At 34.3% G+C, this 26,707-nt stretch overlaps 1 protein-coding gene across 1 annotated transcript in view; it reads left to right on the forward strand.

Annotated features, from left to right (window-relative positions):
• LOC131422011 (phospholipid-transporting ATPase ABCA3-like) overlaps window positions 1-26,707 on the forward strand; it is a 206,546-nt gene that overhangs the window by 67,518 nt on the left and 112,321 nt on the right. The window contains 3 exon segments of the mRNA XM_058568871.1: window positions 15,671-15,825; window positions 23,979-24,134; window positions 24,480-24,690. Of these exon segments, the coding sequence (XP_058424854.1) occupies window positions 15,671-15,825; window positions 23,979-24,134; window positions 24,480-24,690 (522 nt within the window).

Here is a 26,707-nt window from a genome sequence, read left to right on the forward strand (position 1 = left end):
AAGTAAACTGTAAAAGTAACCCATAAGACACACGTTATAATCAATCTCTAAAAATGTAAGAGTAATGTGACTCTTTAATTGCAATGGAGTCTCTGTGAGATTTTCAGCAGATTTTTCAGGAGAAACCTTGAAGGGCAGAAGGTAGTGGTGTCATATGTTCAAAGTGGCGAAATTTAAAAAAACTGCAACCAAGAAAACTATATCTGTCAAAACTGTACTTCAGAAGTGAAGGAAAAATTAAGATTTTCCCAGTTAAACTAAAGCTTAAAGAATTTACTACCACCAGACCTCTCCTACAAGAAATGCTAAAGGGAGTCCTTCAACTTGAAATGAAGGAAACTAGACAGCAACACAAAGCCATATAAAAATATAAACTTCTCTGATAAAGGCAACTGTATGGACAAATATAGAAATATGTTTTATTCTAATTTTGGTGCATAAATTCACTTTTAACTCATATAGAACTTAAAAGACAAAAGCGTAAAAACCATAAATCTATGTTAATAAAAACACAATATATAAAGATGTAATTTGTTTTTATAAACAGAACTACATGAGATATCACCTGAATGGCTATAATTGCCAAGACAAAAAATAACAAATATTGGAGAGGATGTGGAGAAAAGGAAACCCTCATACACTGCTGGTGGGAATGCAAACTAGTGCAGCCATTATGGAAAACAATATGGAGATTTCCCAAATAATTAAAAGTAGAAATACCATACGATCCAGCTATCCCACTACTGGGTATTTATCCAAAGAACTTGAAATCAACAATTCAAAGAGATTTATGCACCCCTATATTCATTGCAGCATTATTCACAATAGACAAGACATGGAAGCAACCCAAGAGCCTTTCAGCTGATGAATGGGTAAAGAAGATGTGACATATATACACAATGGAATACTACTTAGCCATAAAAAAGACAAAATCGTCTCATTTGCAACAACACGGATGGACCTTGAGGGTATGATGGTAAGTGAGATAAGCTAGACAGAGAAAGTCAAACACTGCATGATTTCACTCATATGTGGAAGATAAACAAACATACGGATAAAGGGAACAGATTAGTCATTACCAGAGGGGAAGGGAGTTGGGGGGTGGGCAAAGGGGGTAGAGGGGCACATATGCATGTTGATGGATAAAAAGTAGACTACTGGTGGTGAGCACCAAGCAGTCCATACAGAAACAAATAATAATGTGCACCTGAAATTACACATTTATAAACCATTATGACCTCAATAAAATAACTGAAATAAAAAAGAAAATAGAGGACTTCAACAAAACTGTAGACAATTGGACCTAACAGACATATACAGAACACTCAACCCAACAACAGCAGAATACACATTCTCAAGTGCACATGGAACATTCTCTAGGAGAAATCACAGTTTGTCCACAAAACAAATCTTAATAATTTCTTCTTTTTTTAGCAGGAAAAGATTCACCCTGAGCTAACATCTGTTACCAATCTTCCTCTTTTTTTTCCCCTCCCCAAAGCCTCAGTACATGGTTGTATATCCTAGTTGTAAGTCGTTGTAGTTCTTCTATGTGAGCCACCACCATTGCATGGCAGCTGACAGATGGGAGGTGTGGTTCTACGACCTGGAAGCAAACCTGGGCTGCCAAAGCAGTGGGTGCCAAACTTTAACCACTAGGTCATCAGGGCTGGCTCTTAATAAATTTTAAGATAATGAAATTATACAAAGTATCTTTCTCTATCACAACGGAATGAAACTAGGAATCAATAGAGGAAGGAAAACAGGAAGATCCACAAAAATGTGGAAATTAAACAACACACTCTTAAACAACTGATAGGTCAAAGAAGAAATCACAAGGAAATTAGAAAATATCTCAAGAAAATTTAAAATGAAAACACAACATACCAAAACTTATGGGATGCATCAAAAGCAGTGCAAGGTGGGCTTTTATAGTTGTAACTGTTTACGTTAAAAAGAAGAAAACTCCCATATCAACAACATAACTTTTACCTCAAAGAACCAGAAAAAGAATAATGAACTATACCCAAATATACTAGAAGGAAAGATATAGTGAAGATTACAGTGGAAGTAAACAACGTAGAGAATGGAAAAACATAGCAAAAAATAAACAAAACTAAGAGTTGGTTTTTGAAAAGATCAACAAAATTGAAAAAAAAATAAAATTCATATAACTAAAATCAAATGAGAGCTGGGACATATGACCCATGCAACAGAAATAAAATGGATTTTAAGAAAATACTACAAACAACTGTTTGCTAGAAAATTTTGTTACCTGGAAGAAATGGATAAATTCTTAGAAACACAACCTACCAAGACTGAATCATGAATAGAAAATCTGAACAGACCTATAGCTACTAAGGAGATTGGACAGTAGTCAAAAACTTCTCAAAAGAAGAGCTCAAGGCAAGATGACTTCATTGGATAATTCTACCAAACATTTAAAGAAAAATTAACACCAGTCCTCTTCAAATTCTGTGAAAAAATTGAAGAGAGTACACTTATTACATCATTCTATAAAGCCTGCATTACCCTGATACCAAAGCCAGACTAGGACACTACAGACCAAAATCCCTTATCAACATAAGTGCAAAAGGCCTCAAAACCAAAACTGCAAAACTGAATTCAACAACACATTAAAAAGATCATACACCATGACCAAGTGGGATGTATTCCTGGAATGCAAGGATAGTTTAACATACAAAATCAATGTAATACACTAGAAATAGAATCAAGGACAAAAATAGCTAAAGGAATCCTGAGAAAAAAGAACAAAGCTGGAGGTATCACACTCCCTGATTTCAAAATATACTACAAAGCTGTAGTAACCAAAACAGCATGGTACTGGCACAAAAACAGACACACAGATCAATGGAATAGAATCGAAAGCCCAGAAATAAACCCACACATCTATGGACAGCTCATCTTTGACAGAGGAGCCAAGAACATACAATGGGGAAAAGAAAGTCTCTTCAACAAATGGTGTTGGGAAAACTGGATAGCCATATGCCAAAAAATGAAAGTAGACCCTTACCTTACACCATACACAAAAATTAACTCCAAATGGATTAAAGACTTGAATGTAAGACCTGAAACTGTGAAACTTCTAGAAGAAAACATAGGCAGTACGCTCTTCGACATCAGTCTTAGCAATATCTTCTCAAACACCACGTCTGACCAGGCAAGAGAAACAATAGAAAAAATAAACAAATGGGACTACATCAAACTAAAAAGCTTCTGCACAGCAAAGGAAACCATCAACAAAACGAAAAGACAACCTAACAATTGGGAGAAGATATTTGCAAACCATACTTCTGATAAGGGCTTAATCTCCAAAATATATAAAGAACTCATGCATCTTACCAACAAAAAAACTACCAACCCAATTAAAAAATGGGCAAAGGACCTGAACAGACATTTCTCCAAAGAAGATATACAGATGGCCAACAGACACATGAAAAGATGTTCAAAATCATTAACTATCAGGGAAATGCAAATCAAAACTACAATGAGATATCACCTGACGCCCGTCAGAATGGCTATAATTAACAAGACAGGAAACAACATGTGTTGGAGAGGATGTGGAGAGAAGGAAACTCTCATACACTGCTGGTGGGAGTGCAAACTGGTGCAGCCACTATGGAAAACAGTATGGAGATTCCTCAAAAAATCAAGGATAGAACTACCATATGATCCAGCCATCCCACTGCTGGGTATTTATCCAAAGAACTTGAAAACACCAATTTGCAGAGGTACATGCACCCATGTGTTCATTGCAGCGTTATTCACAATAGCCAAGACTTGGAAGCAACCTAAGTGCCCATCAAGGGATGAATGGATAAAGAAGATGTGGTATATATACACAATGGAATACTAGTCAGCCATAAGATACAATGAAATCCAGCCATTTGTGACATCATGGATGGACATTGAGGGTATAATGCAAAGTGAAATAAGTCAGAGGGAGAAGGTCAAATACCGTATGATTTCCTTCATTAAGTAGTAGATAATAACAACAATAAACAAACACATAGGGACAGAGATTGGATTGGTGGTTACCAGAGGGGAAGGGGGGAGGGAGGAGGGTGAAAGGGATAATTCGGTACATGTGTGTGGTGATGGGTTGTAATTAGTATTTTGGTGGTGAACATGATGTAATCTATGCAGAAATAGAAGTACAATGATGTACACCTGAAATTTTTACAATGTTATAAACCAATGTTACTGCAATAAACAAAAAATTTAAAAAAAAAAAGCACATAGTCATTCAATGATGCAGAAATAGCATTTCATGGACTCCAACATTCTTTCATGATTGACAGCTCTCAAACTAGGACTAGAAGGAAACTGCTTCAACATAACAAAGATCATATATGAAAAGCCCAAAGCTATTGTCATACCTAATGTTGAAAGACTGAAATATTTTCCTCTAAGGTCAGGAAGAAGGCAAGGATGCCTATTCTTGCCACTTCTATTCAACATAGTACTGGAAGTCTTAGAGAAACTAAGCAATAAAAAGAAATAAAAGTACACTAGACAGTCAGTTGAATGTAGTATGAAAAAATAAAGATCTCTAGTAAAGGTAACTGCATAGGCACACATAAAAGCCAGTATTATTGTATTTTTGGTTTGTAACTCACATTTTCATATGTGGTTTCAAAGACAAATGCATAAAATAAGAAATTTATATTGTTGGGCACTCAATGTGTAAAGATGTAATTTATGACATCAGAAAGTGGAGGGGATGGAGATATGTAGGAACAAGGTTTTTGTAAGCTATTGAAGTTCAGTTGGTGTAAATTCAAACTAAGTTGTAATAAATTTAAGATGATATCTATATGTATAAATCTCCATGGTAACTACAAATAAAATATCTAAAAATTCTACACCAAGGAAATGACTCAAAATCGTTCACTAAAAAATCAACTAAATAGGGGCCGGCCTGGTGGCGCAAGCGGTTAAGTGCGCGCGCTCCGCTGCGGCGGCCCGGGGTTCGCTGGTTCGGATCCCGGGCGCGCACCGAAGTACTGCTTGGTAAGCCATGCTGTGGCGGCGTCCCATATAAAGTGGAGGAAGATGGGCACCGATGTTAGCCCAGGGCCGTCTTCCTCAGCAAAAAAAGAGGAGGATTGGCGGATGTTAGCTCAGGGCTGATCTCCTCACAAAAAAAAAAAAAAAAAAAAAAAAAAAAAAATCAACTAAATAAAAATTAAGGCAGTAATAAAGGAAATGAGGGACATAAATATAAGGCACACAGAAAACAAAGCAAAATGACAAAAGTAATTCCTTCCTTATCAGTGATAACTATAAATGTAAATGAATTAAACTATCCTGTCTAAAGGCAGAGATTAGGAGAATGGATTTTTTAAACAGACCAAACTATATGCTATCTACAAGAGACACAATTTAACATCCAAAGACACAAATAGATTTAAAGTTAAAAGATAGAGATACTGCATGCAAATAGTAACCAAAATAGACCTGAGTTCACTATAATATCAAACAAATTAGGCTTAAAGTCAAAATTGTAAAAAGATACAGAAAAAAGACATTATACATTGATTAAAGTGTCAATTTCATCAAGAAGGTAAATCATAAACATATATGCATCGAACAACAGAGCCCCAAAATATATGAAGCAAAATTTGATTTCAATACCCTACATTCAAAGAAACATAGAACAACAAAAGCAAAGGTTAATATGAAAATAGCAAACTTGAACAACACACTAAACAAGTTGGACAGAACAGATGTATATAGAACACTCCACACAACAACAACAGAATACACATTTTTTCACATAGAACATCCTCCAGGATAGTTGATCATTAGGCAAGAAAACAAGTCACAGTAAATTTTAAAAGATTGAAATTAGTGAAGTATCTTTTCCAACCATAAAGGAACAAGCTAGAGATATAAACATACAAATAGCACGAATAAAATTGGAAAATTCAGAAGTATAAGTTAAGCAGCACATTTTTTAATGACCAATGGAACAAAGAAGAAATTACAGAGAAATTGGAGTTAAAAAAGAAGTAAATCTCAAATCAATTATCTAACATTACACCTTGAAGAGTTAGAAAAAGAGGAGCAAACAAAACCCAAGGATAGCCAAAGGAAGGAAATAATAGAAATTATAACAGAGAAAAATAAAATAGAGAATAGAAAAACAATAGAATCAACAAATCCAAAAGTTGGTTTTTCAAAAAGATTTTTAAAAATTTACAAACTTATAGCTAGACTGGCTAAGAAAAAAAAAGATTGAAATTACTAAAATCAGTTATGAATGTGAGGAAATTACTATCAACCTTAACAGAAATGAAGAGGGCTTATAAGAGAATACTATGAACAATTGTACAGCAACAAATTAAATAACTAGATTAAATGGACAAATTCCTAGAAACAGATGAATTACCTAGATGGATTCAAGAATAAATAGAAAATCTCAATAAATCTATAACAAGTAAAACAATTGAATTGGTAGTCAAAAGCCTTCTGTATTCATTTGCTAGGCCTGCTATAACAGTACCACAGACTTGGTGACGTAAAGAACAGAAATTTATTTTTCCTCAGAGTTCTGGAGGCTAGAAGTCCAAGATTAAAGTGTTGGCAGGGTTGATTTCTTTTGATGCCTCTCTTCTTAGCTTGTAAAAGGCCATCTTCCCCTCTCTGTGTCTTCACGTGGTCTTCCCCTGTGCATACCCATGTGCTAATCTCTTATTATAAGCACACCAGTCATATTGGATTAGAGCCCACCCATATAACCTCATTTTACCTTAATTACCTCTTTAAAGGCTCTATATCCAAATACAGTCACGTTCTGAGGTGCTAGGGGTTAAGACTTCTACATATGAATTTGCAGGGATACAATTTAGCCTTTAACACCTCCCATCAAAGAAAAGTACAACTCAATGACTTCACTGTTGAATTCTACCAAACATTTAAAAGATTAATACTAAGCCTTCTCAAACTCTTTCAAAAATAAAAGAGGAGGTAACACTTTCTGTTCTATAAGCCAGCGTTTTTATTCTGTGAGGCCAGCATTACCCTACTACTATAGTCAGATAAAGACTTCACAGGAAAAGAAAATACAGATCAATATTCCACATTAATACAGATTTTTTAAATCCTTAATGTACAAGAAAAATGAATCTAAGAGCGTATTAAAAGGGTATACATCATGATCAGATGGATTTCCCCAGGAATGCAAGTGTGATTCCACATGTCAGCCAACACAATATTCCATGTTAATAAAACAAAGGTGGAAAACCCACATGACCATCTCAAATGATGCAGGAAAAAGCATTTGACAAAATCAAACTTTCATAACAAAAAAACATTGACAACTAGAAATAGAAGAGAACTTCTGCAACATAATGACATTTATGGAAAACCCACAGCTAAAATCATACACAGTGGTGAAAGTATGAAAGCTTTCCTCTTAAGATTACAGCCAAGATAAGGATTCCTTCCTTCACTACTACTATTCAACATTGTATGAGAATTTCTAACCAGAGCAATTAGGCAAGAAAAAGAAATTTTAAAAGGTATCCAAATTGGAAAAGAAGAAGTACACTATCTCTATTCCCAGATGACATGATGCTATTATATATGGAAAATCCCAAAGAATGCACAAGAAAGCTACTAGAGCTAATAGATTAATTCAACAAATTTGCAGTTTACAAGGTCAACACAAAAATCAACTGTCTATACACCATAAATGAACAATCTGAAAAGGAAAATAAAACAATTCCATTTAAAATAGCATCCAAAAGAATAAAATACCTAGGAATAAATTTAACCAAAGAAATGAAAGATTTGAACACACAAAACTGCAAAACATTGCTGAAAGAAATTTTTTTAAAAATTAAATAAATGGAAATATTTCCTATGTTCATGGATCAAAAGACTTAATGTCGGCAGTATTACCAAAAGCAATTTACAGATTCGACCAATCCTTAGAAAAGTCCCTTTTTTGCAGAATTGGAAAAGCTGGTCCTACAATTCTTATGGAACTGCGAGGATCACTGAATAACCAAAACAATCTTTAAAAAGAAGAACAAACTTGAAGGACTCACAATTTCAGTTTACAAAACTTACCGCAAAGCTACATTAATCAAAACAATGTGTTACTGGCATAAGGATAAACATATAGACCGAAGGAATAAAATTGAGCGTCCAGAAATAAATCCATACGTCTATGACCAATTAAGTTTTTGGATTTTTGTTTGTTTGTTTATTTCTGGGGACTTATTTGTTTCTATATTTTCATTAAGACATTGACTTTGTTTTGATGAATCCTCTAGGTCTTTTCATGCTAAAAGGAACACATTGTTTTTTTCCAGCTTTACTGGGATGTAATTGACATACAACATTGTGTAACCTTAAGGTATACAACATATTGATTTGATACAGTTATATACTGCAAAATGATTATCACTTGAGCATTAGCTAACATCTCTATCACATCACATAATTACCATTTTTTGTGGTGAAAATATTTAAGATCTACTCTCTTAGCAACTTTTAAGTATATGATACAGTATTGTTAACTATATTCACGGTGCTGTGCATTAGATCCCCAGAACTTATTCATCTTCTGACTTGAAGTTTCATCTTCTGACTTGAAGTTTCTACCCTTTGACCAGCATCTCTCCCTCTTTCCCATGGGAAAAGTCACACTTGATGTCTCCTTTAACCCTAAGCTGTGCCGTCTGGGGGAAGGGATGATGCTGGCAAAGTCAAGCTGTTTCTCTTACCAGTCCAAGTGTCCAAACTCATGTTTTTTGCTCAGATGAAATGCTAGAACTTCTTTTCTGGAAACCTGGACTTTCATAAAGGCTCTCTCATTCATAGGTGACTGCCCAAGTCAGTGTTCTCCAGGTGCTCTCAGGCCACAGCCAATAAGGGCTGGAGCCAATTCACGGGCTATTCCAGGTTCCACCATTGGTACTGAGGTCTGTCTGCCTATTACCTGATGCCCAGGTGGACGAGACTTCTCCCGGGTCCCTTGGCATATGGCGCTGGATCCCACAACTCCCATAGAAGCACCTTTGTTGGTGGATGAATGCTGAGTTTTTGTTGCTGAGTAGGGGACAAAAATGAGGGACATTTTTTGTCACCATGATGCTGACATCACTCTATCTTCCCTTTCTTTAAAGCTGAATAATATTCTGTTGTGTGTATATACCGCATTTTCTTTATCCATTTATCTGTAGATGGACATTTAGGTTGTTTCCAAATCTTGGCTATTACACATAATACTGCAATGAATATAGAAGTGCAAATATCTCTTCAAGATCTTGATTTCAGTGCTTTTGGATAAATACCCAGAAGTGAGACTGCTGAATCATATAGTCATTCTATTTTTAATTTTTTGAAGAATATCCATTCTATTTCCAGTAGTGGCTGCACCATTTTACATTCTCACCAATGTTATACAAGAGTTCCAATTTCTCCACATCCTTGCCAACGCTTGCTATCTTTTGTTTGTTTGATAATGGCCATCCTAACAGATGTGATATGCTGTCTCTTTGGGGTTTTGATTTGCAATTCCCTTATGATTAGTGATGTTGAGCATCTTTTCATATACCTGTCAGCCATTTACATGTCTTCTTAGGAGAAATGCCTATTCAGTTACTTTACCTGTTTTTTAAATTGGGTTTTTGTTTTGTTGCTATTGAGTTGTAGGAGTTCTTTGTATATTTTGGAAATTAATCCCTCATCAGAAAAAGTTGTCTTTCGGTATCTAAGGGGGAATTGCTTCCAGGAATCCCCATGGATACCAAAATCCACAGATGTTCAAATCCCTTATACAAAGTGGTGTAGTAACAGTGCATACAGTCAGCCCTCTGTATCTGTGGGTTTCACATCCAGGGATTCCCAGTCCCCCATCCCAGGGACTGGGATTCAACCCAGTCGATTTGGCGGTTGGTTGAATCTTTGAATGCGAAACCCACGATACAGAGGGTCAACTATATATGGTTTGAAAATATTTTCTCCTGAGCCATAGGTTGCTTTTTCACTGTATTGTTCCTTGGCTGTGCAGGAGCTTTTCAGTTTGATATGGTCCCACTGGTTTATTTTTCCTTTTGTTGCCTGTGCTTTTGATGTCGTATCTAGGAATTATTGCAAAGACCAATATCAAAATACTTTCTTCTAGGAGTTTTATGGTTTCAGGTCTTACATGTAAGTCTTTAATCCACTTTGAGTTGATTATTGTGTATGATGTAAGAAAAGGACCCAATTTCATTCTTTCACATGTGAATATCGGTTTTTCCAGCACTATTTGTTGAAGACTATCGTTTCTCCATTGTGCATCATTGGTACCCTTGTCAAAGATCAGTTGATTGTATATGCATGGATTTATTTCTGGACTCTCTTTTCTGTTCCATTTGTCTATACATCTGTTTTTATTCCAATACCATACTGTTTTAATTACTGTAGCTTTGTGATATATTTTGAAATCAGGAAATATAATGCTTTCACCTTTTTCTTTCTCAAGATTATTTTGGCTATTCAGGGTCCTTTGTGAGTCCACATTAATTTTAGGATTGTTTTTCCTATTTCTGTAAAAAATGCCACTGGGATTTTGATAGGGATTACACTGAATCTGTAGATTGCTTTGGGTAGTACAGACATTTTAACAATCCATGACCACAGGATGTCTTTCCATTTATTTGTGTCATTTTTAATGTTTCAGCAACATTTTATAGTTTTTCAGTGTAGAAGTCTTTCACCTCCTTAGTTAAATTTATTCCTAATTTTTAAATTCTTTTTTATTCTATTGTAGATGAGATTTCCTTTTTGAGTAGTTTTTTGCTAGTGCATAGAAATGTAACGGATTTTTGTATGTTGATTTTGTATCCAGCAACTTGACTGAATTTGTATTTGTTCTATCACAGGTTGTTTTTGTGGAGCCTTTAGGATTTTATACATATAAGATCATTTCATCTGCAAATAGAAATAATTTTACTACTTCCTTTCCAATTTGGATGCCTTTTATTTCTTTATCTTACTTAATTGCTCTGCCTAGGACTTCCAGTACTATATTGGATGGAAGTGGTGTGAGTGAGCATCCTCGCCTTGTTTCCAATCTTACATGAAAAGTTTTTAGTTTTTCACCATTAAGGATCATGTTAGCTGTGGGCTTTTCATATATGGCCTTTGTTATTGTTGAGATCATTCCTTCTATTCCTAGTTTGTTTAGAGTTTTATCATGAAATCGTATTGATTTTTGCCACATGTTTTCTCTGCGTCTATTGAAATGATCATGTGATGTTTTTATCTTTCATTTTGTTAATATGGTGTATCAATTTATTAATTGATTTTTGAATGTTGAAATCATCCTTGCATCTCAGGGATGAATCTCACTTGGACATATATGATCCTTTTAATGTGCTGTTAAATTCAGTTTGCTAGTATTTTGTTGAGGACTTTTGCAGCTATATCCATCAGAGTTATTGCCTTGTAGTTACTTTGTCTGGCTTTGGTATTAGAATAATACTGGCCTCATAAAATGAGTTTGGAAGTATTCCCTCATCTTCAATTTTTTGGAAAAGTTTGAGAAGGATTGGCATTAATTCTTCTTTAAAAGTTTGTTAGAATTCACCAGTGAAGCCATCTGGTCCTAGGCTTTTCTTTGTTGGAAGGTTTTTGATTACTCATTCAATCTTGTTACTCATTCAATAGGTCTGTTTAGATTTTCTATTTCATTATGATTCACTCATGGTAAATTGTATGTTTCTAGGAATTTTACATTTCTTCTAGGTTATCCGATTTTTTGGCATATAATTATTCATGGTAGTCTCTTATGATCTTTTTTATTTCTGTGACATCAGTTGCAGTGTCTCTTCTTTTATTTCTGATTTTATTTGCATCTTCTCACTTTTTTCCTTAGTCTAGTTAAGGTTTGTCAATTATGTTTTTCTTTTTAAAAAAAATCAATCCTTACTTTTAATGATTTTTTTCTATTGTGTTTCTAGTCTCTATTTGGTTATTTATTCTCTAACCTTTGTTATTTCCTTCCTTCTGCTAACTTTGGGATTAGTTTGTTCTTTTTCTAGTTCCTTCAGGTGTAAAATTAGGTTGTTTATTTTTCCCCCCTTCTTCTTTTTTAATGTAGGCATTTATCAGTATAAACGTCCCTCTTAGTACTGTTTTTGCTGCCTCCCATGGGTTTTGATATGTTCTGTTTTCATTTTCATTTGTCTCAAGATATTTTCTAATTTCTCTTTTTATTTCTTCTTTGACCTATTGCTTTTTCAAGAATGTGATTTTTAATTTCCACGTTTATGAATTTTCCAGTTTTCCTTCTGCTGTTGCTTTCTAGTTTCATTCTATTGTGATTTAAAAAGAGACTTGGTATTATTTCAATCTTAATTTGTTATGACTTTTGTTAAATTGTTATGACTTGTTTTGTGACCTAACATATGATCTATCCTGGACAATGTTCTGTGTGCACTTGACAAGAATGTATATTTTCTGCTGTTGGGTAGAATAATTGTTAGGTCTCTTTGGTCTATGGTGTTGTCCAATTCTGCTGTTACCTTGTTGATCATCTATCTAGATATTTTATCCATTATTGAAGTCTCCATGTGATATAATATTGTATCTCTTATTCCCTTTAGTCCTGTCAATGTCAATGTTTGCTTTACATATTTAGTTGCTCTGATGTTGATGTTTTTATAATTGATAGATCTTCCTGCAGCTGTACTGTTTTTATCATTATATAATGATAAAATCATTATACAATATTCTTCTCTGTCTCTTCTGACAGATTTTACTTAAAGTCTATTTTGTCTGATATAAGTATAGCCACCCCTGCTCTCTTTGGTTACTATTTGCATAGAATATCTTTTTCCATGCCTTTGCTTTCTGTCTATGTGTGTCCTTAAGTCTAAAGTGTGTTCTTTGTAGGAAGCATATAGTTGGATATTGTTACTTTATTCATTCAGCCACTTTATATAATTTTGGTTCTTTTCCTTTATATTTAAAGTAATTATTGATAGGGAAGGACTTACCATTGCCATTTTTAAATTGTTTTCTGTCTTGTAATTCTTTTGTCCTTCTTTTCCATTCTTGCTGTCTGCCTCTATGTCTCATTGTTTTTTTATATTGACAGGCTGATTCCTTTCTCTTTTTCTTTTGTGTATATTCTATGGGTATTTTCTTTGTGGTTACCTTGGAGCTTACATAAAATATTTTATAGTTATAATATTGTATTTAAGCTAATAACTCTAATCACAAACAAAATGATACAATTTTTTAGCCAAAGCAGTCTTAAGAAAGAAGAATAAAGCTGGGGGCATCAAGCTTCCTGATTTCAAACTATATTACAAAGATATACTCGTCAAAACAGTATGATATTGGCATAAAAAGAGACACATAGATCAATGGAACAGAATATAGAGCCCAGAAATAAACCCACAAATATATGGTCAATTAATTTACGACAAAGGAGCCAAGAATATACAATGGGGAAATGAGAATCTCTTCAATAAATGGTGTTGGGAAAACTGGACAGCCACATGCAAAATAATGAAACTGGAACACTATCTTACACTGTACACTAAAACTAACTCAAAATAGATTAAAGACGTGAACATAAGCCCTGAAACCATAAAACTCCTGGAAGAAAACATAGGCAGTAAGCTCCTTGACATCAGTCTTAGTGATAGTATTTTGGATTTGATACCAAAAGCAAAGGCAACAAAAGCAAAAATAAATAAGTGGAGCTACATCAAACTACAAAACTTCTGCATAGCAGAGGAAACCACCAACAAAATGAAAAGGAACCTACTGAAAGGGAGAAAATATTTGCAAGTCATTTATCTGACAAGGCATTAATATCCAAAAAACAAAAAGAACTCATATAACTCAATAGCAGAAAAAAACATAATCAAATTAAAAAATGAGCAGAGGATCTGAATAGACATTTTTTCAAACACGACATACAGATGGCCAACAGGTGCATGAAAAGGTGCTTAACATCACTAATCATCAGGGAAATGCAAATCAAAACCACAGTGAGATATCACCTCACACCTGTTAGATGACTGTTATCAAAAAAAAAAACAAGAAATAAGAAGTGTTGGCGAGGATGTGGAGAAAAGGGAACCCTTGGGCACTGTTGGTGGGAATGTAAATTGGTGCAGCCACTATGGAAAACAGTATGGAGGTTCCTCAGAAAATGAAAAATAGAACTACCATATAATCTAGCAGTTCCTCCTCTGGATATTTATCTGAAGGAAATGAAAACACTAACTCGAAAAGATATATGCACTCTCATGTTCATTGTAGCATTATTCACAATAGTCAAGACATGGAAACAACCTAAGTATCCATCAACAGATGAATGAATAAAGAAAATGTGGAGTTGATATTTCTACTAACCTGGATTGTTCACTTTGGGATTATGTTATGAATGCAAAATCTCTGTCTTTAAACTTCTTTCAGGCCTCTTTGATATAGCAGTTTAGCCTTTACCCTATCTTAGTGGTCCTCAAAGTTGGTCGTCTGACCAGCAGCATCATCAGCATCACCTAGGAATATGTTAGAAATGCAAGTTCTTATCAATGGTGAATGGATAAAGAAGATATATATCACACACACAATGGATATATATACACACACACAGTGGATTACTATTCAGCCATTAAAAAGTAGGAAATCTTGCCATTTGCAACAGTGTGGATGGAGCTTGAGGGCATTATGCTAAGTGAAATAAGTCAGGCAGAGAAAGACAAATAATGTATATTCTCACTTACATGTGGAATCTTAAAAAAATTAGCTCATAGATACAGAGAACAGGTTGGTGGTTGTCCGAGGTGAGGGATGGGGGCTGGGCTAAATGGTATTTGAGGGTCAAAAGGTAAAAACTTCTAGTTATAAAACAAGTCATGGGGATGTAGTGTAAAGCATAGTGACTATAGTTAATAACACTGTGTTGTATATTTGAAAGTTGCTAAGAGAGTAAATCTTAAATGTTCTCATCACAAGAAAAAAAATTTGTAGCTATGTATGGTGATGAACATTAACTAGACTTATTGTAGTGATCATTTCGCAATATGTACAAATATTGAATCATTGTGTTGTACACCTAAAACTGATATAATGCTATATGTCAACTATATCTAAATCTTTAAAAGGATATATATTTTTAATAGGATAAATGATTCATAGGGTTTAAATGGTTTTATAGTTTGTTTTTTACATATTACCAAATAGTTCCCCACAAAATCTGGACTGATTATTTATATTTAAATTTCTTGAGGATAAAAGTTACATATTCCAGATGTTTATGTTTTTCATATCATCTACACAGTACCTAACATGGTTCACGAATATCGTAACTGACTGATGACAAAGCAAATATATTGGAATATAGCAAATTATTTAAATGTTTTTATCACCAATATAATCCATACTCATTGTAGAAAATTAGTATATATAAGCAAAAAAGAAAAGAAAAAGAAAGAAAATCAAAAGCTAGCTAATCCCACCACCCAAATGGAACTATTGTGATTTTCCTGAACTATTCTTCTGCGGGAGATGGTGCTGAATCTTGTGAGTAATCCACAAATAGACTGATTTTGAGGTGTTAATTTATGGTGTCTTACTGTATTCTCACCAAAGCTCAGCTTCTGTAATGTCTTCTGCTTCCTTGTAGGTCGTTACCCTCCTACCAGAGGAGAGGCCTATATTAATGGATATGACATCTCAAAGAACATAGTTGAGATTCAAAAAAACTTGAGCTTCTGTCCACAGCATGACTTGTTGTTTAATAACTTGACACTATCAGAACACCTTTTTTTCTACTCTGTGGTGAGTCAGAGATTTTTTTAAATTATATAGCAAATTTAACTTTTTTTCTTTTGATATACAGATCTGTGAATTTTAACACATTTAACCAACACCACAATCAGAATACAGAACAGTTTCACAACCCCAAAACATTCCTTCATGCTAGTCCTTTGTAGTCCTCCCTCTTCCCCCCAACACCTGGTAACCACTGGTCTATCGTTCATCACTATAGTTTTGTCTTGTTGAGAATATCATATAAATGGAATCATATAGTATGTAACCTTTAGAGATTAGCTACTTACACAGAGCATAATGCCTTCGAGATCTATCCATGCCATTGTGTAATAGGTAATATGTTTCTTTTAATTATTGTGTAGTATTTCATGTTTGAATGTAACACAGTACACCAATTGAAAGACATTTGGGTTGTTTCCAGGCTTGGCACATATGAATAAAGCTGTTCTGAATTTTATGTACAGTTTTTTTGGTGTGTAAACATAAATTTTAATTACTCTCAGAGTAGGATTACTGGACCGTATTATAAGTATTTGTTTATAAGAAACTGCCAAACTGCTTTCCAGAGTAGCTGTACCATTTTGCACTCCCGCCAGCAAACTGAGAATCTCAGTTGCTCCACATCCTTGCCAGAATTTGGTATTGTTAATACTTTTTTTTTTAAGTTTAACTATTCTAATAAATGGGTAGTTATATCTAATCATGGTTTTAATTTGCATTTCATGAATGGCTAATGATGTTGATCATATTTCATGTGCTTATTTGCCATCTTAATAGCCTCTGATGAACTATTTGTTCAGGCCCTTTGTCCATTTTTTTAATTTGGGTTGTTCATTTTCTTATTATTGAATTTTTGAGAGTTCTTTATATATTCCGGATATATGTCTTTTGTTGGATATGTGCTTGCAAGTATTTTTCCCAATCTGTAGCTTGTCTATTCATTTTCTTGACAACGTCTTTTGCAGAGCAAAAGTTTTTAATATTGAAATCCAATTTATCACATTTTTTATGATGGATCTTACCTTTGTTGTCTTTTCTAGAATTCATGCCTAACCCCAGGACGTGAAGATTTTATTCTGTATTTTCTTCTAAATTTTTGTAATTTTATGTGTTACGCTTAGATCTGTGATCCAGTTTGAGTTAGTCTTTATATAAAGGAAAGGTGTAAAGTTTAGCTCTGGGTTCATTTTTTTTCATATAGGTGACCAGTTGTTCCAACACCATTTCTTGAAAACACTGTGCTTTTCATCCTTGAATTGCTTTTTGTACATTTGTCGAAGATCAAATGGTCATATTTTTCTGGACTTATTTCTGAATTCTCTTTTCTCTTCCATTGATCTATGTGTATATCCCTTTGCAAATACCATACTGTCCTGATTAGTGTAGCTTTACAGTAAGTCTTAATATAGGATAGTGCTATTCATCCAACTATATTCTTTTTCAAAAGTGTTTTAGCTATTATAGCTTCTTGGCCCTTCCAGATAAATTTTTGTATTACCTTTTATACATCTACAAAAGTTCTGCTGAGATTTTGGTTGGTATTTCATTAAATCTGTATATCACTTTGTAGAGAATTAACATCGTTACTATGTTGAGACTTCAAATCTTTGAACACAGTATCTCTTTATATTTGTTTAGGTCTTTGATTTTTTTTATCACCATTTTTAGTTTTCAGTATACAGATCCAATACCATATTACCAGAGTTAATATGTGTGTGTGTATGTGTATATTTCATTATTTGGAGCTTTAAAAATTTTTTGGATTTCCAGTTACTCAGTGCTTCTACATTAAAAAAAGATTGATATTTGTGTATTGACCTATTAACTTCTGACCTTGCTAAGCTCATTTATTAGGTTTAGGAGGGTTTTTCTGTAGATTCCTTTTATGCATAGACAATCGTCCTCTGAGAATAAAGACAGTTTTTGTGTGTGTGTGTGTGCCAATCTGTATGCTTTTTATTTCTTTCTCTTGTCTGTTGCACTGGCTAGGAACAGTATGATGTTGAATATGATTATTGAGAGTGGGCATCCTTGACTTGTTCCTGATCTTAGAGGGAAGGCACTCAGTCTTTCACCATTAAAATTTCTTTTCGTAGATACCCTCTATCACCTTGAGGAAGTTCCTTTCTACTCTTAGTTTGCTGAGAGTTTTTATTATAAATGAATGTTGCATTTGGTCAAAGGCTCTTCCTACATCTATTAATGTTATATGATTTTTCTTCTTTAGACTGTTAACATGGTACATTACTTTGATTGATTTTCTTTTTTTTTCTTTTTTTTTTTTAATTTTTTGTTTATTGCAGTAACATTGGTTTATAACATTGTAAAAATTTCAGGTGTACATCATTATACTTCTGTTTCTGCATAGATTACATCATGTTCACCACCAAAATACTAATTACAACCCATCACCACACACATGCACCGAATTATCCCTTTCACCCTCCTCCCTCCCCCCTTCCCCTCTGGTAACCAACAATCCAATCTCTCTCTCTATGTGTTTGTTTATTGTTGTTATTATCTACTACTTAACGAAGGAAATCATATGGTATTTGATCTTCTCCCTCTGACTTATTTCACTTTGCATTATACCCTCAATGTCCATCCATGTTGTCACAAATGGCTGGATTTCATCATTTCTTATGGCTGAGTAGTATTCCATTGTGTATATATACCACATCTTCTTTATCCATTCGTCCCTTGATGGACACTTAGGTTGCTTCCAAGTCTTGGCTATTGTGAATAATGCTGCAATGAACACAGGGGTGCATGTACCTTTACAAATTGGTGTTTTCAAGGTCTTTGGATAAATACCCAGCAGTGGAATAGCTGGATCATATGGTAGTTCTATCCTTGATTTTTTGAGGAATCTGCATACTGTTTTCCATAGTGGCTGCACCAGTTTGCACTCCCACCAGAAAATCCTTAACCTTTGTAGGATAAAGTTCACTTGGTTGTGGGTTTTTGTTGTTGTTGTTGTTGTTGTTGTTGTTGTTTGGTGAGGAAGATTAGCCCTGAGCTAACATCTGTTGCCAATCCTCTTCTTTTTGTTGAGGAAAATTGGTCCTGAACTAGCATCTGTGCCCATCTTCCTCTGTTTTACATGTGGAACGCCTGCCACAGCATGGCTTGATAAGCCATGCAAGGGCTGCGCCCAGGATCCAAACCTGCAAATCCCAGGCTGCTGAAGCGGAGTGTGCGAACTTAACCACTACGCCACAGGTCCAGCCCCACTTGGTCATGGGTTTTTTAATACATGACTGAATTCAGTTTGATAATATTTTGTTCAGAACTTAAGTTTGTGAGGGATAGTAGCCTTTAGTATCCTCTTTTTGTTTTGTCTTTCTCTGGTTTTGGTATCAGGGTAGTAGTGGCTTCAAAAAATGAGTTGCGAAGTGTTCCCTCCTTTTCTGTTTTCTGGAAGAACTTATGAAGAATCGTTTAATTTAATTTATTTTCTTTTTATTTAATTAATTAAGTAATTTTAATTTATTTCTTCTTTAAATATTAAGTTCACTAGTAAAACCTCTGAACCTGGAGATGTATTTTTTGATATTTTTAACTATGAATTCAATTTATTTAAGAACTACTCTGTGATTCAGCAATCCCATTTCTGGGTATATATCCAAAGGAAATGAAATCAGAATCTTGAAGAGTTATCTGCACTCCCATGTTGATTTCAGCATTATTCACAACAGCCAAGATATGGAAACAACCTAAACGTCTATCAACAGATGAATGGATGAAGAAAATGTGGTATATCTATATACTGGGATATTATTCAGCTTTAGAAAAAGAAGGAAATCCTGACATTTGTGACAACATGGATGAACCTGGAAGACATCATGCTAAATGAAATAAGCAGACACAAAATGACAAATACTGCATGATCTCATATGTGGAATCTAAAATAGTCAAACTTGTAGAAGCAAAGAATATAATGGTAGTTGCCAGGGGCTAGAGGTGGAGGGAGAAATGGAGAGATGTTGATCAAGGGGTGTAAAGTATCAGTTATGCAAGATGAATAATTTCTGGAGATCTAATGTACAACAATGAGACTATAGTTAACAATACTGTATTGTATACTGAAATTTGCTTAAGAGGATTGATCTTTAGTGTTTCTCACCACAAAAAAAGACAGAAAATGAAAACTATGTGAAGTGATGGATATGTTACTTAGCTCAATTGTGGTGATAATTTCACAATGTGTGTGTATATATTTATATATATGTATATATATATACACACACACATGTATATCAACTTGTACACCTTAAATATTTGTAATTTTTAATTGTCAATCATATCTCAATAAAGCTGGAAAAAAACTAATTCAATTTATTTAATAGTTACAGGAATGCTCAGGTTATTTAGTTCATAATGGGTGAGCTGTGGTACTTTGTGATTTTTGAAGAATTGCTCTATTCCATCTAAGTTGATGACTGTATGTATAGAGCTGTCTGTAGTATTCGATTATTATCCTTTTAATGTCTGTGAAGTCTGTAGTAATATCCTCTCTTCTTCCTGATATTGGTAAGTTGTACTTCTCTTTTTTTTCCTTTGTCATTCTCACTAGAAGTTTACCAATTTTCATGATTTTTTCAAAGAACCAGCTTTTAGTTTCATTGACTTTTCTCTATTACATTTTGGTTTTTTATTTGTTTATGCTTATATATTTATTATATTCTTCCTTCTACTTCATTTGGGGTTTTTTCTCTTCTTTTTCTTGTTTCTTAAGGTCACAGCATGGATAATTGATTTGAGGCATTTCTGCTTTCTAATGTACGCATTTATTGCTGCAGTTTTTCCTCTAAGCACTCCTTTAGATACACCCCACAACTTTTGATATGATTTGTTATATTTTCATTTTTATTCAGTTCAAAATATTTTATATATTCCTTGAGACTTCTTCTGTGACTCATAGATCATTTGCAAGTATGTTCTTTAATGTCCAAGTGATGTAAAGTTGTCCTATTTTCTTTCTGTTATTTTTAGTTTAATTCTGTTTTGGTCAAAGATCATACTTTGTGTGATTTCAAATGTTTTTAAATTGCTAAGGTTTTATGATCCAGGGATGTTCTGTCTTGGTGACTGTTCTATATGCACTTGAGAAGAATATGTTTTCTGCTGTTCGGTTGGAATTTTCTATAAACATCAATTAGATTCAGAAACTTGATGTTGTTTAATTCTTCTGTATATTTGCTGGTTTCTGTCTAGTAGTTCTGTTACTGAGTGAGGAGTACTGAAATCTCCTACTATAGTCATGTATTTTTCTATTCATCATTTCAGTTCTGTTCATTTTTTTTCTGTGTTTTAAATTCTATCATTAAGTGTACGCACATTTAGGATTGTTACGTATTCTTTGTGAAATGATTCTCTTATCAATATGTAATGTCCCTCTTTGCCTCTGGTAATTTTCTTTGCTTTGAAGTCAACTTTATCTGATATTAATATAGCCATTCCAGATTTCTTTTGATTTGTGTTCACATGGTATATCTTCTTCAAACACTTCCTTTTAAACCTACCTATATCATTAAATTTTAAGTGATTTTCTTGTAGACATTGTATAGTTGGGTCATGTTTCTTATATAATCTCACAATCTCTATCTTTTAATTGATGTGTTTAGATCATTTATTTTTAATGTAATTATTGATATATTTACATTTAAATCTACCATTTTATTATTTGTTTTCTGTTTATTCTTACTGCTTTTTTCCCTCTGTTTCCCCTTTTCAGTCTTCTTTTGGGTTATTTGAACATTTTTTAGTATTCTATTTTAATTTGTCTATTGTGATTTTTACTATATCTCTTGTATACATTTTTAATAGTTGCTCTAGGGATTAGAAAATGCAGACTTAGCTTTCACAGTTATTTAGAATCAATATTTTCCAACTTTATGTGGAAGGTAGAAACCTTACCACATTGTAGGTTCTTTATCCTCCTCCCTTTACACTAAAGTTGTCATATATTATAACTACATATATTGAAAACATCATCAGACAATGTTATGTTTTTTGCTTAAAACCATCTAGCATGTTTAAAGAATCATAAGAAAATAATAATTTTTACATTTACCATTTCTGTTGTACTTTTATCATTCATGATATTCCAAGTTTTCTGTATCATTTCTCTTCTGTTTGAAAAACTTTCTGTATCAGTTCTTTTAGATCAGTACTGTTGGCTATGAATTCTCTTAGTTTTCCTTCATCTGAAAGTATCTTTAATTCACCATCATTCCTCCGTATATTTTTGCTTGACATAGAAGTCTGGGTTGACAGTTCTTTTCCTTCAGCACTTAAAAATGTTGTTCCACTGCTTTCTGGACGTGATGGCTTCTGATGAGAAATCCAAAGATACCTGAATTGTTCCTCTATAGGCAGTTTGTCATTTTTCTCTGGCTGCTTTCAAAATTTTTTCTTTGTCTTTACATTTCAGCAATTTGGTTATGATTTATCTGGTATGGATTTCTTTGAGTTTATCTGGATGGGGTTCAACTAGCTTTTTCAATCTGTAGGTTCATGTCTTTTGCCAAACATGGAAAGTTTTCCGTCATTATTTTTTCAAATATTATTTCAGCCATGTACTCTTTCTTCTTTCCTTCTGGAACTTCAGTGACACAATGTTAGACATTTTGTTGTCCCAAAAGCCCTTTGGGCTTTGTTCATTTTTCTTCAATCATTTTTCACTTTGTTGTTCAGATTGGCTAATTTCTATTGATCTACTTCTCAATTTACTGACCCTTTCCTCTATCATTTCTATTCTACTAGTGAGTACGTCAAATGAGCTTTTTATTTTGGTTATTGGATATTTAGTTCTAAAATTTCCTTTATTTTCTTCTTTATATCTTCTATATTTTGATGATACTTTCTATATTCATTCTAACATCGGTACCATCCTATCATTGATGTCTGTTGATTATCTTTCCCTACATGAGTTGAGATGTTCGTGATTCTTTGTTTGCCAAATAATTCTTGTTTTTATCCTGGATGTTTTCAACAATACCTCATGATACTCCACATCTTGTTTATATCTTTCCTGTGGGCTGTGGTTCCAATGTCAATTTCAAAGTCTTTGCAGTGCTATTCTAATCTCTACTATGTGTGTGTTATCCATTGGGCAGCTCACATGTAAGGTTTAGTACCTCAGAGGTAGAGGTTTACTCATTAGCATAATTTTTAAAGCTTGGTATGCTAATAGGATTAGATCTAGGTATGCAAACGGTGGGGTAGACACACGAGTTCATAAACAACTTTAATGGTATCACTTTCCTACTCGTCTCTCCTGTTATCTTCCCAGCATTTTCTGGTTCCCCGGGATTCCTTTCTCAGTCCTCCAGCCATAAATCACCCATTTTCATGATTGTGCCACATCCAAGTGGCATGAAGACAGAGAGAGTGGTAAAAAGCAATTGAGTTTGGCCCTGTCCTCTTCAAGCCATGGCTCCACTGAACTGAGAATAATGTTTCTCTCTCAGAGTTTTGGCTCTTGTAGGATTCCCATTCTTTTCTACTCTTGCTGCCATCCCTGCCACAAGATTTCACATGGGCTGGGACACAAGAGAACAGAGGAAAAAGTGGGATTGCCCTTCCCACATTCTCTCAGAGCTTTAGGAGTTTCCCCTTTTCCACTCCTCAAGCCAGAACTAGAGGGTTTCTCTTTCATCTCATTCTACCTGCACTACAGTGCTCATTTCCAGGCTTTGGATCGCTTTGAGTTCAGGCTAGGGGATACACAAGGGAAAAAATGGTAAACTCAACACTGGTTCAGTGGTACTTCAAATTCTGGTGTTCTTCCTGATCCAACAGCTGATGTTTACTTTTTATACTTTTCCAGGTTTCATAATTGACTTGAGTGGGAGATAAAAAGGTCTGTGTGTTTCCTCCATCTTACCTGGAACCTATAGATATGTTTCTTTTCTCCCTCTGTTTATGAGCTTCATATGTCTTTATAAATTCTGAGAATTCTTTTTTTAGGGACTCTTCTTTAAACATAAAGGGAGGCAGTGGGAAGAGGACACTGTGTAGCTGATGTAAAATATTTTAAGGATATAGTTGCAAGAAACCTCATTTTATCTGTATAGATATATAGGAAAAGTTATAATAGAACTTTCAGAGGATAAAGTTAGATGCACCACGTCAATTCTGGCTCCTCTTTCTAGGTAAAAAGAAGATATCAAAAGATGTGCCCTGTGGAAATTGACCAAATTCTGTCTACTTTAAACCTGCTAGAAAAACGTGATACATTTTCAAAGTCACTGAGTGAAGGAATGAAGCGCAAACTCTCCATCATTATAGCACTTTTAGGGGATTCCCAGGTATTAAAGAAGAGAGAATGAAAGAAAGAGAAATGCACTAAAAATGAGTTCCTGCTAGCTAGTCTAGAAAACTCAGCTGACAAAAACCTGAGTGTTGATATCTGTGATATCGTAAATCTTAAAGGAACATTGCCTTATGTTAATCAGAAGGAGTTTGCATTGTTGGCTCAGCTGTTGTAATATGGTTTGGGATTGTTATTATTATTTTTATAGGGTTTTTAATCACTATTTTTAGTCTATATTCTGTATCTTAGCTTAAATGTGTTCCCCTCAAATAGTAAATTATCCCACAAGTAGCATAGCACCAATTATCAATGGTCATGGAATTGTTCTTTTGGCTTTTAGGTAGTGATACTTGATGAACCATCATCTAGTGTGGACCCAATCTCAAGGAGAGCCATCTGGGATCTCCTTCAGCAGAAGAAACACAATCGTACCATCTTAATGACCACTCACTACATGGATGAAGCTGACGTCCTGGGTGACCGCATTGCCATCATGGTCAAGGGGACCCTGCAGTGCTGTGGCTCTTCAGTCTTCTTGAAACAAATATATGGTCTTTCTCTCTTTGATCATTCTTAGGATATTGAGGCTTTAATAATATTCTTCTAACATTATTTTAATTATATTTTGTCTATATACCCCAAACTTCAATGACTCTCTCTGTCCTATTAATTAGGTCTCAACTATTCTAATTGGTTTTTAAGGCCCCTTGCAATCTGGATATTCCCTATCTATACTTGTTCTCCAACACATACCTTCAGACTCAGGAAATACTTTTATCAACCTACAAAGGCCCTGCTACTGACATTTTTCTTTGTCCTTGGAATGCAGTTTGCCTCCAAATAGTTGATTTTGTTGAGTAATTAATTGATTGGTTGATGAGGAGAGTAAAGAGAGAAATCAATCATCTCTTATCCTAGTTTCTCGTTTGCCAAACCAATATCAAATCCCCAGTGTGATGAGATAACTCTAGAATGTGGCAATTGACACTAAGGATGTAGTGCAGAATGAAAGAATCATTTAAGTGGAATAAAACAGTCCTTGACTTTTTGTGTGTGTGTGTGTGAGGAAGATCAGCCCCTGAGCTAACATCCATGCCAATCCTCCTGTTTTTTGCTGAGGAAGACTGGCTGTGGGCTAACATCTGTGCCCATCTTCCTCTACTTTATATGGGACGCCGGCACAGCATGGCCTGACAAGCGGTGCCTCGGTGCGTGCCCAGGATCAGAACCCTGGCTGCCAGCAGCAGAGCGCACGCACTGAACCACTACACCACAGGGCCGGCGTCCTTGACTTTGATAAGTACGTGGGTTTTTTAGGAGATAAAACTTAAACATCAAACAGTGAATTATTGAAGGCCAAAATTGCAGTAATAGAAATCTAAAATTGGAGAGTATAAATGTAGATGGAGATAATTAAGGATGAATTGCTTCATCATTCATTTATTCAGTATTTCAGTTCATTCAACTCATTAATTATTAATTAAGTTCATTCAACACATTAATTGTTTTGTCTATACTGGTTACTATGGTATCCACTTTATATATCATATTTAATATTCAAACAAGAACTCTATTTTATAGAATACAAAACTGGGGCCCAGATATACCAAAAATTTATTTCAAGTCATATTTATATACCCATTCAGTTGTTCAAAGTTTATTCACCTTACAGGTTTGAGTTTGTACAATTGACTTGTAAGGGGTTCTACATCCAAAATTAGATTCATGCCATCAGAATTGGGTGTGCCTGGGTTATGAGCCACGTGATTTAAACAGCTATGCTTTTGATAAATAAATCACTTCTAATAATTTCTGATAGCATTCATTAATGTTACTAATTATTGGTAAAATGGTACATAATATGTAAGTAGATATTTTAAAAGGTGTAATACTTTGGGACATTCAGGTCCCTTCTTATAGATGCTAAACTTTAAATATGCTTAAACTGGACTTCTTACATTTTAATCAAAAGCTTAGGATTTATGTTTGCTTCTTTGATGGCATAGGAAATTCCATGTTGGTATCAGCATTCAGCTCTCACTAAGTACCTTGCCTCTCTGCAAAAGGAGGCATTTTCTATTGATTAGAGTCTTAAGAAGACAAGACAATTGAGAAGTTTATTGTGTCATGATTCCTGAGAAATGAAAAACAATTTACATATTCTTTTGTAAGTAAACCAAAAGTAGTTTTGGTTCCTATAGCTAGTAAATAATAGATAAGTCACTTCATCCTCTGGATGTTAGTTGCCTCATTTTTAAAATGGGTGAGTGTCTTCCCTACTGTAAGCCAGGTAAATAAACCAGATTATCAGCTAAGAGATCTATGCTTAAGACCTGTTATTCACATTTTAAAAATCTTAATAAAAGACATAAGTGCAAATACAATCACCATTTGAAATGCATATATTTAAAAGCAATGATATTTTCCTCCAATTTCAGAAAAGAATTTCTCTATATAGGCAAAGCATTAATTAGGTATAATAATTCTCTGATTTCTTTAAGGTCTCTAATCAAAAATTATATTCTCAGTTAAGCTTTCCATGAATCTCTGTCTAAACCTTAACAACCT

This window comes from Diceros bicornis, chromosome 26 (assembly GCF_020826845.1).
Source record: "Diceros bicornis minor isolate mBicDic1 chromosome 26, mDicBic1.mat.cur, whole genome shotgun sequence".
Taxonomy (NCBI): Eukaryota; Metazoa; Chordata; class Mammalia; order Perissodactyla; family Rhinocerotidae; genus Diceros; species Diceros bicornis.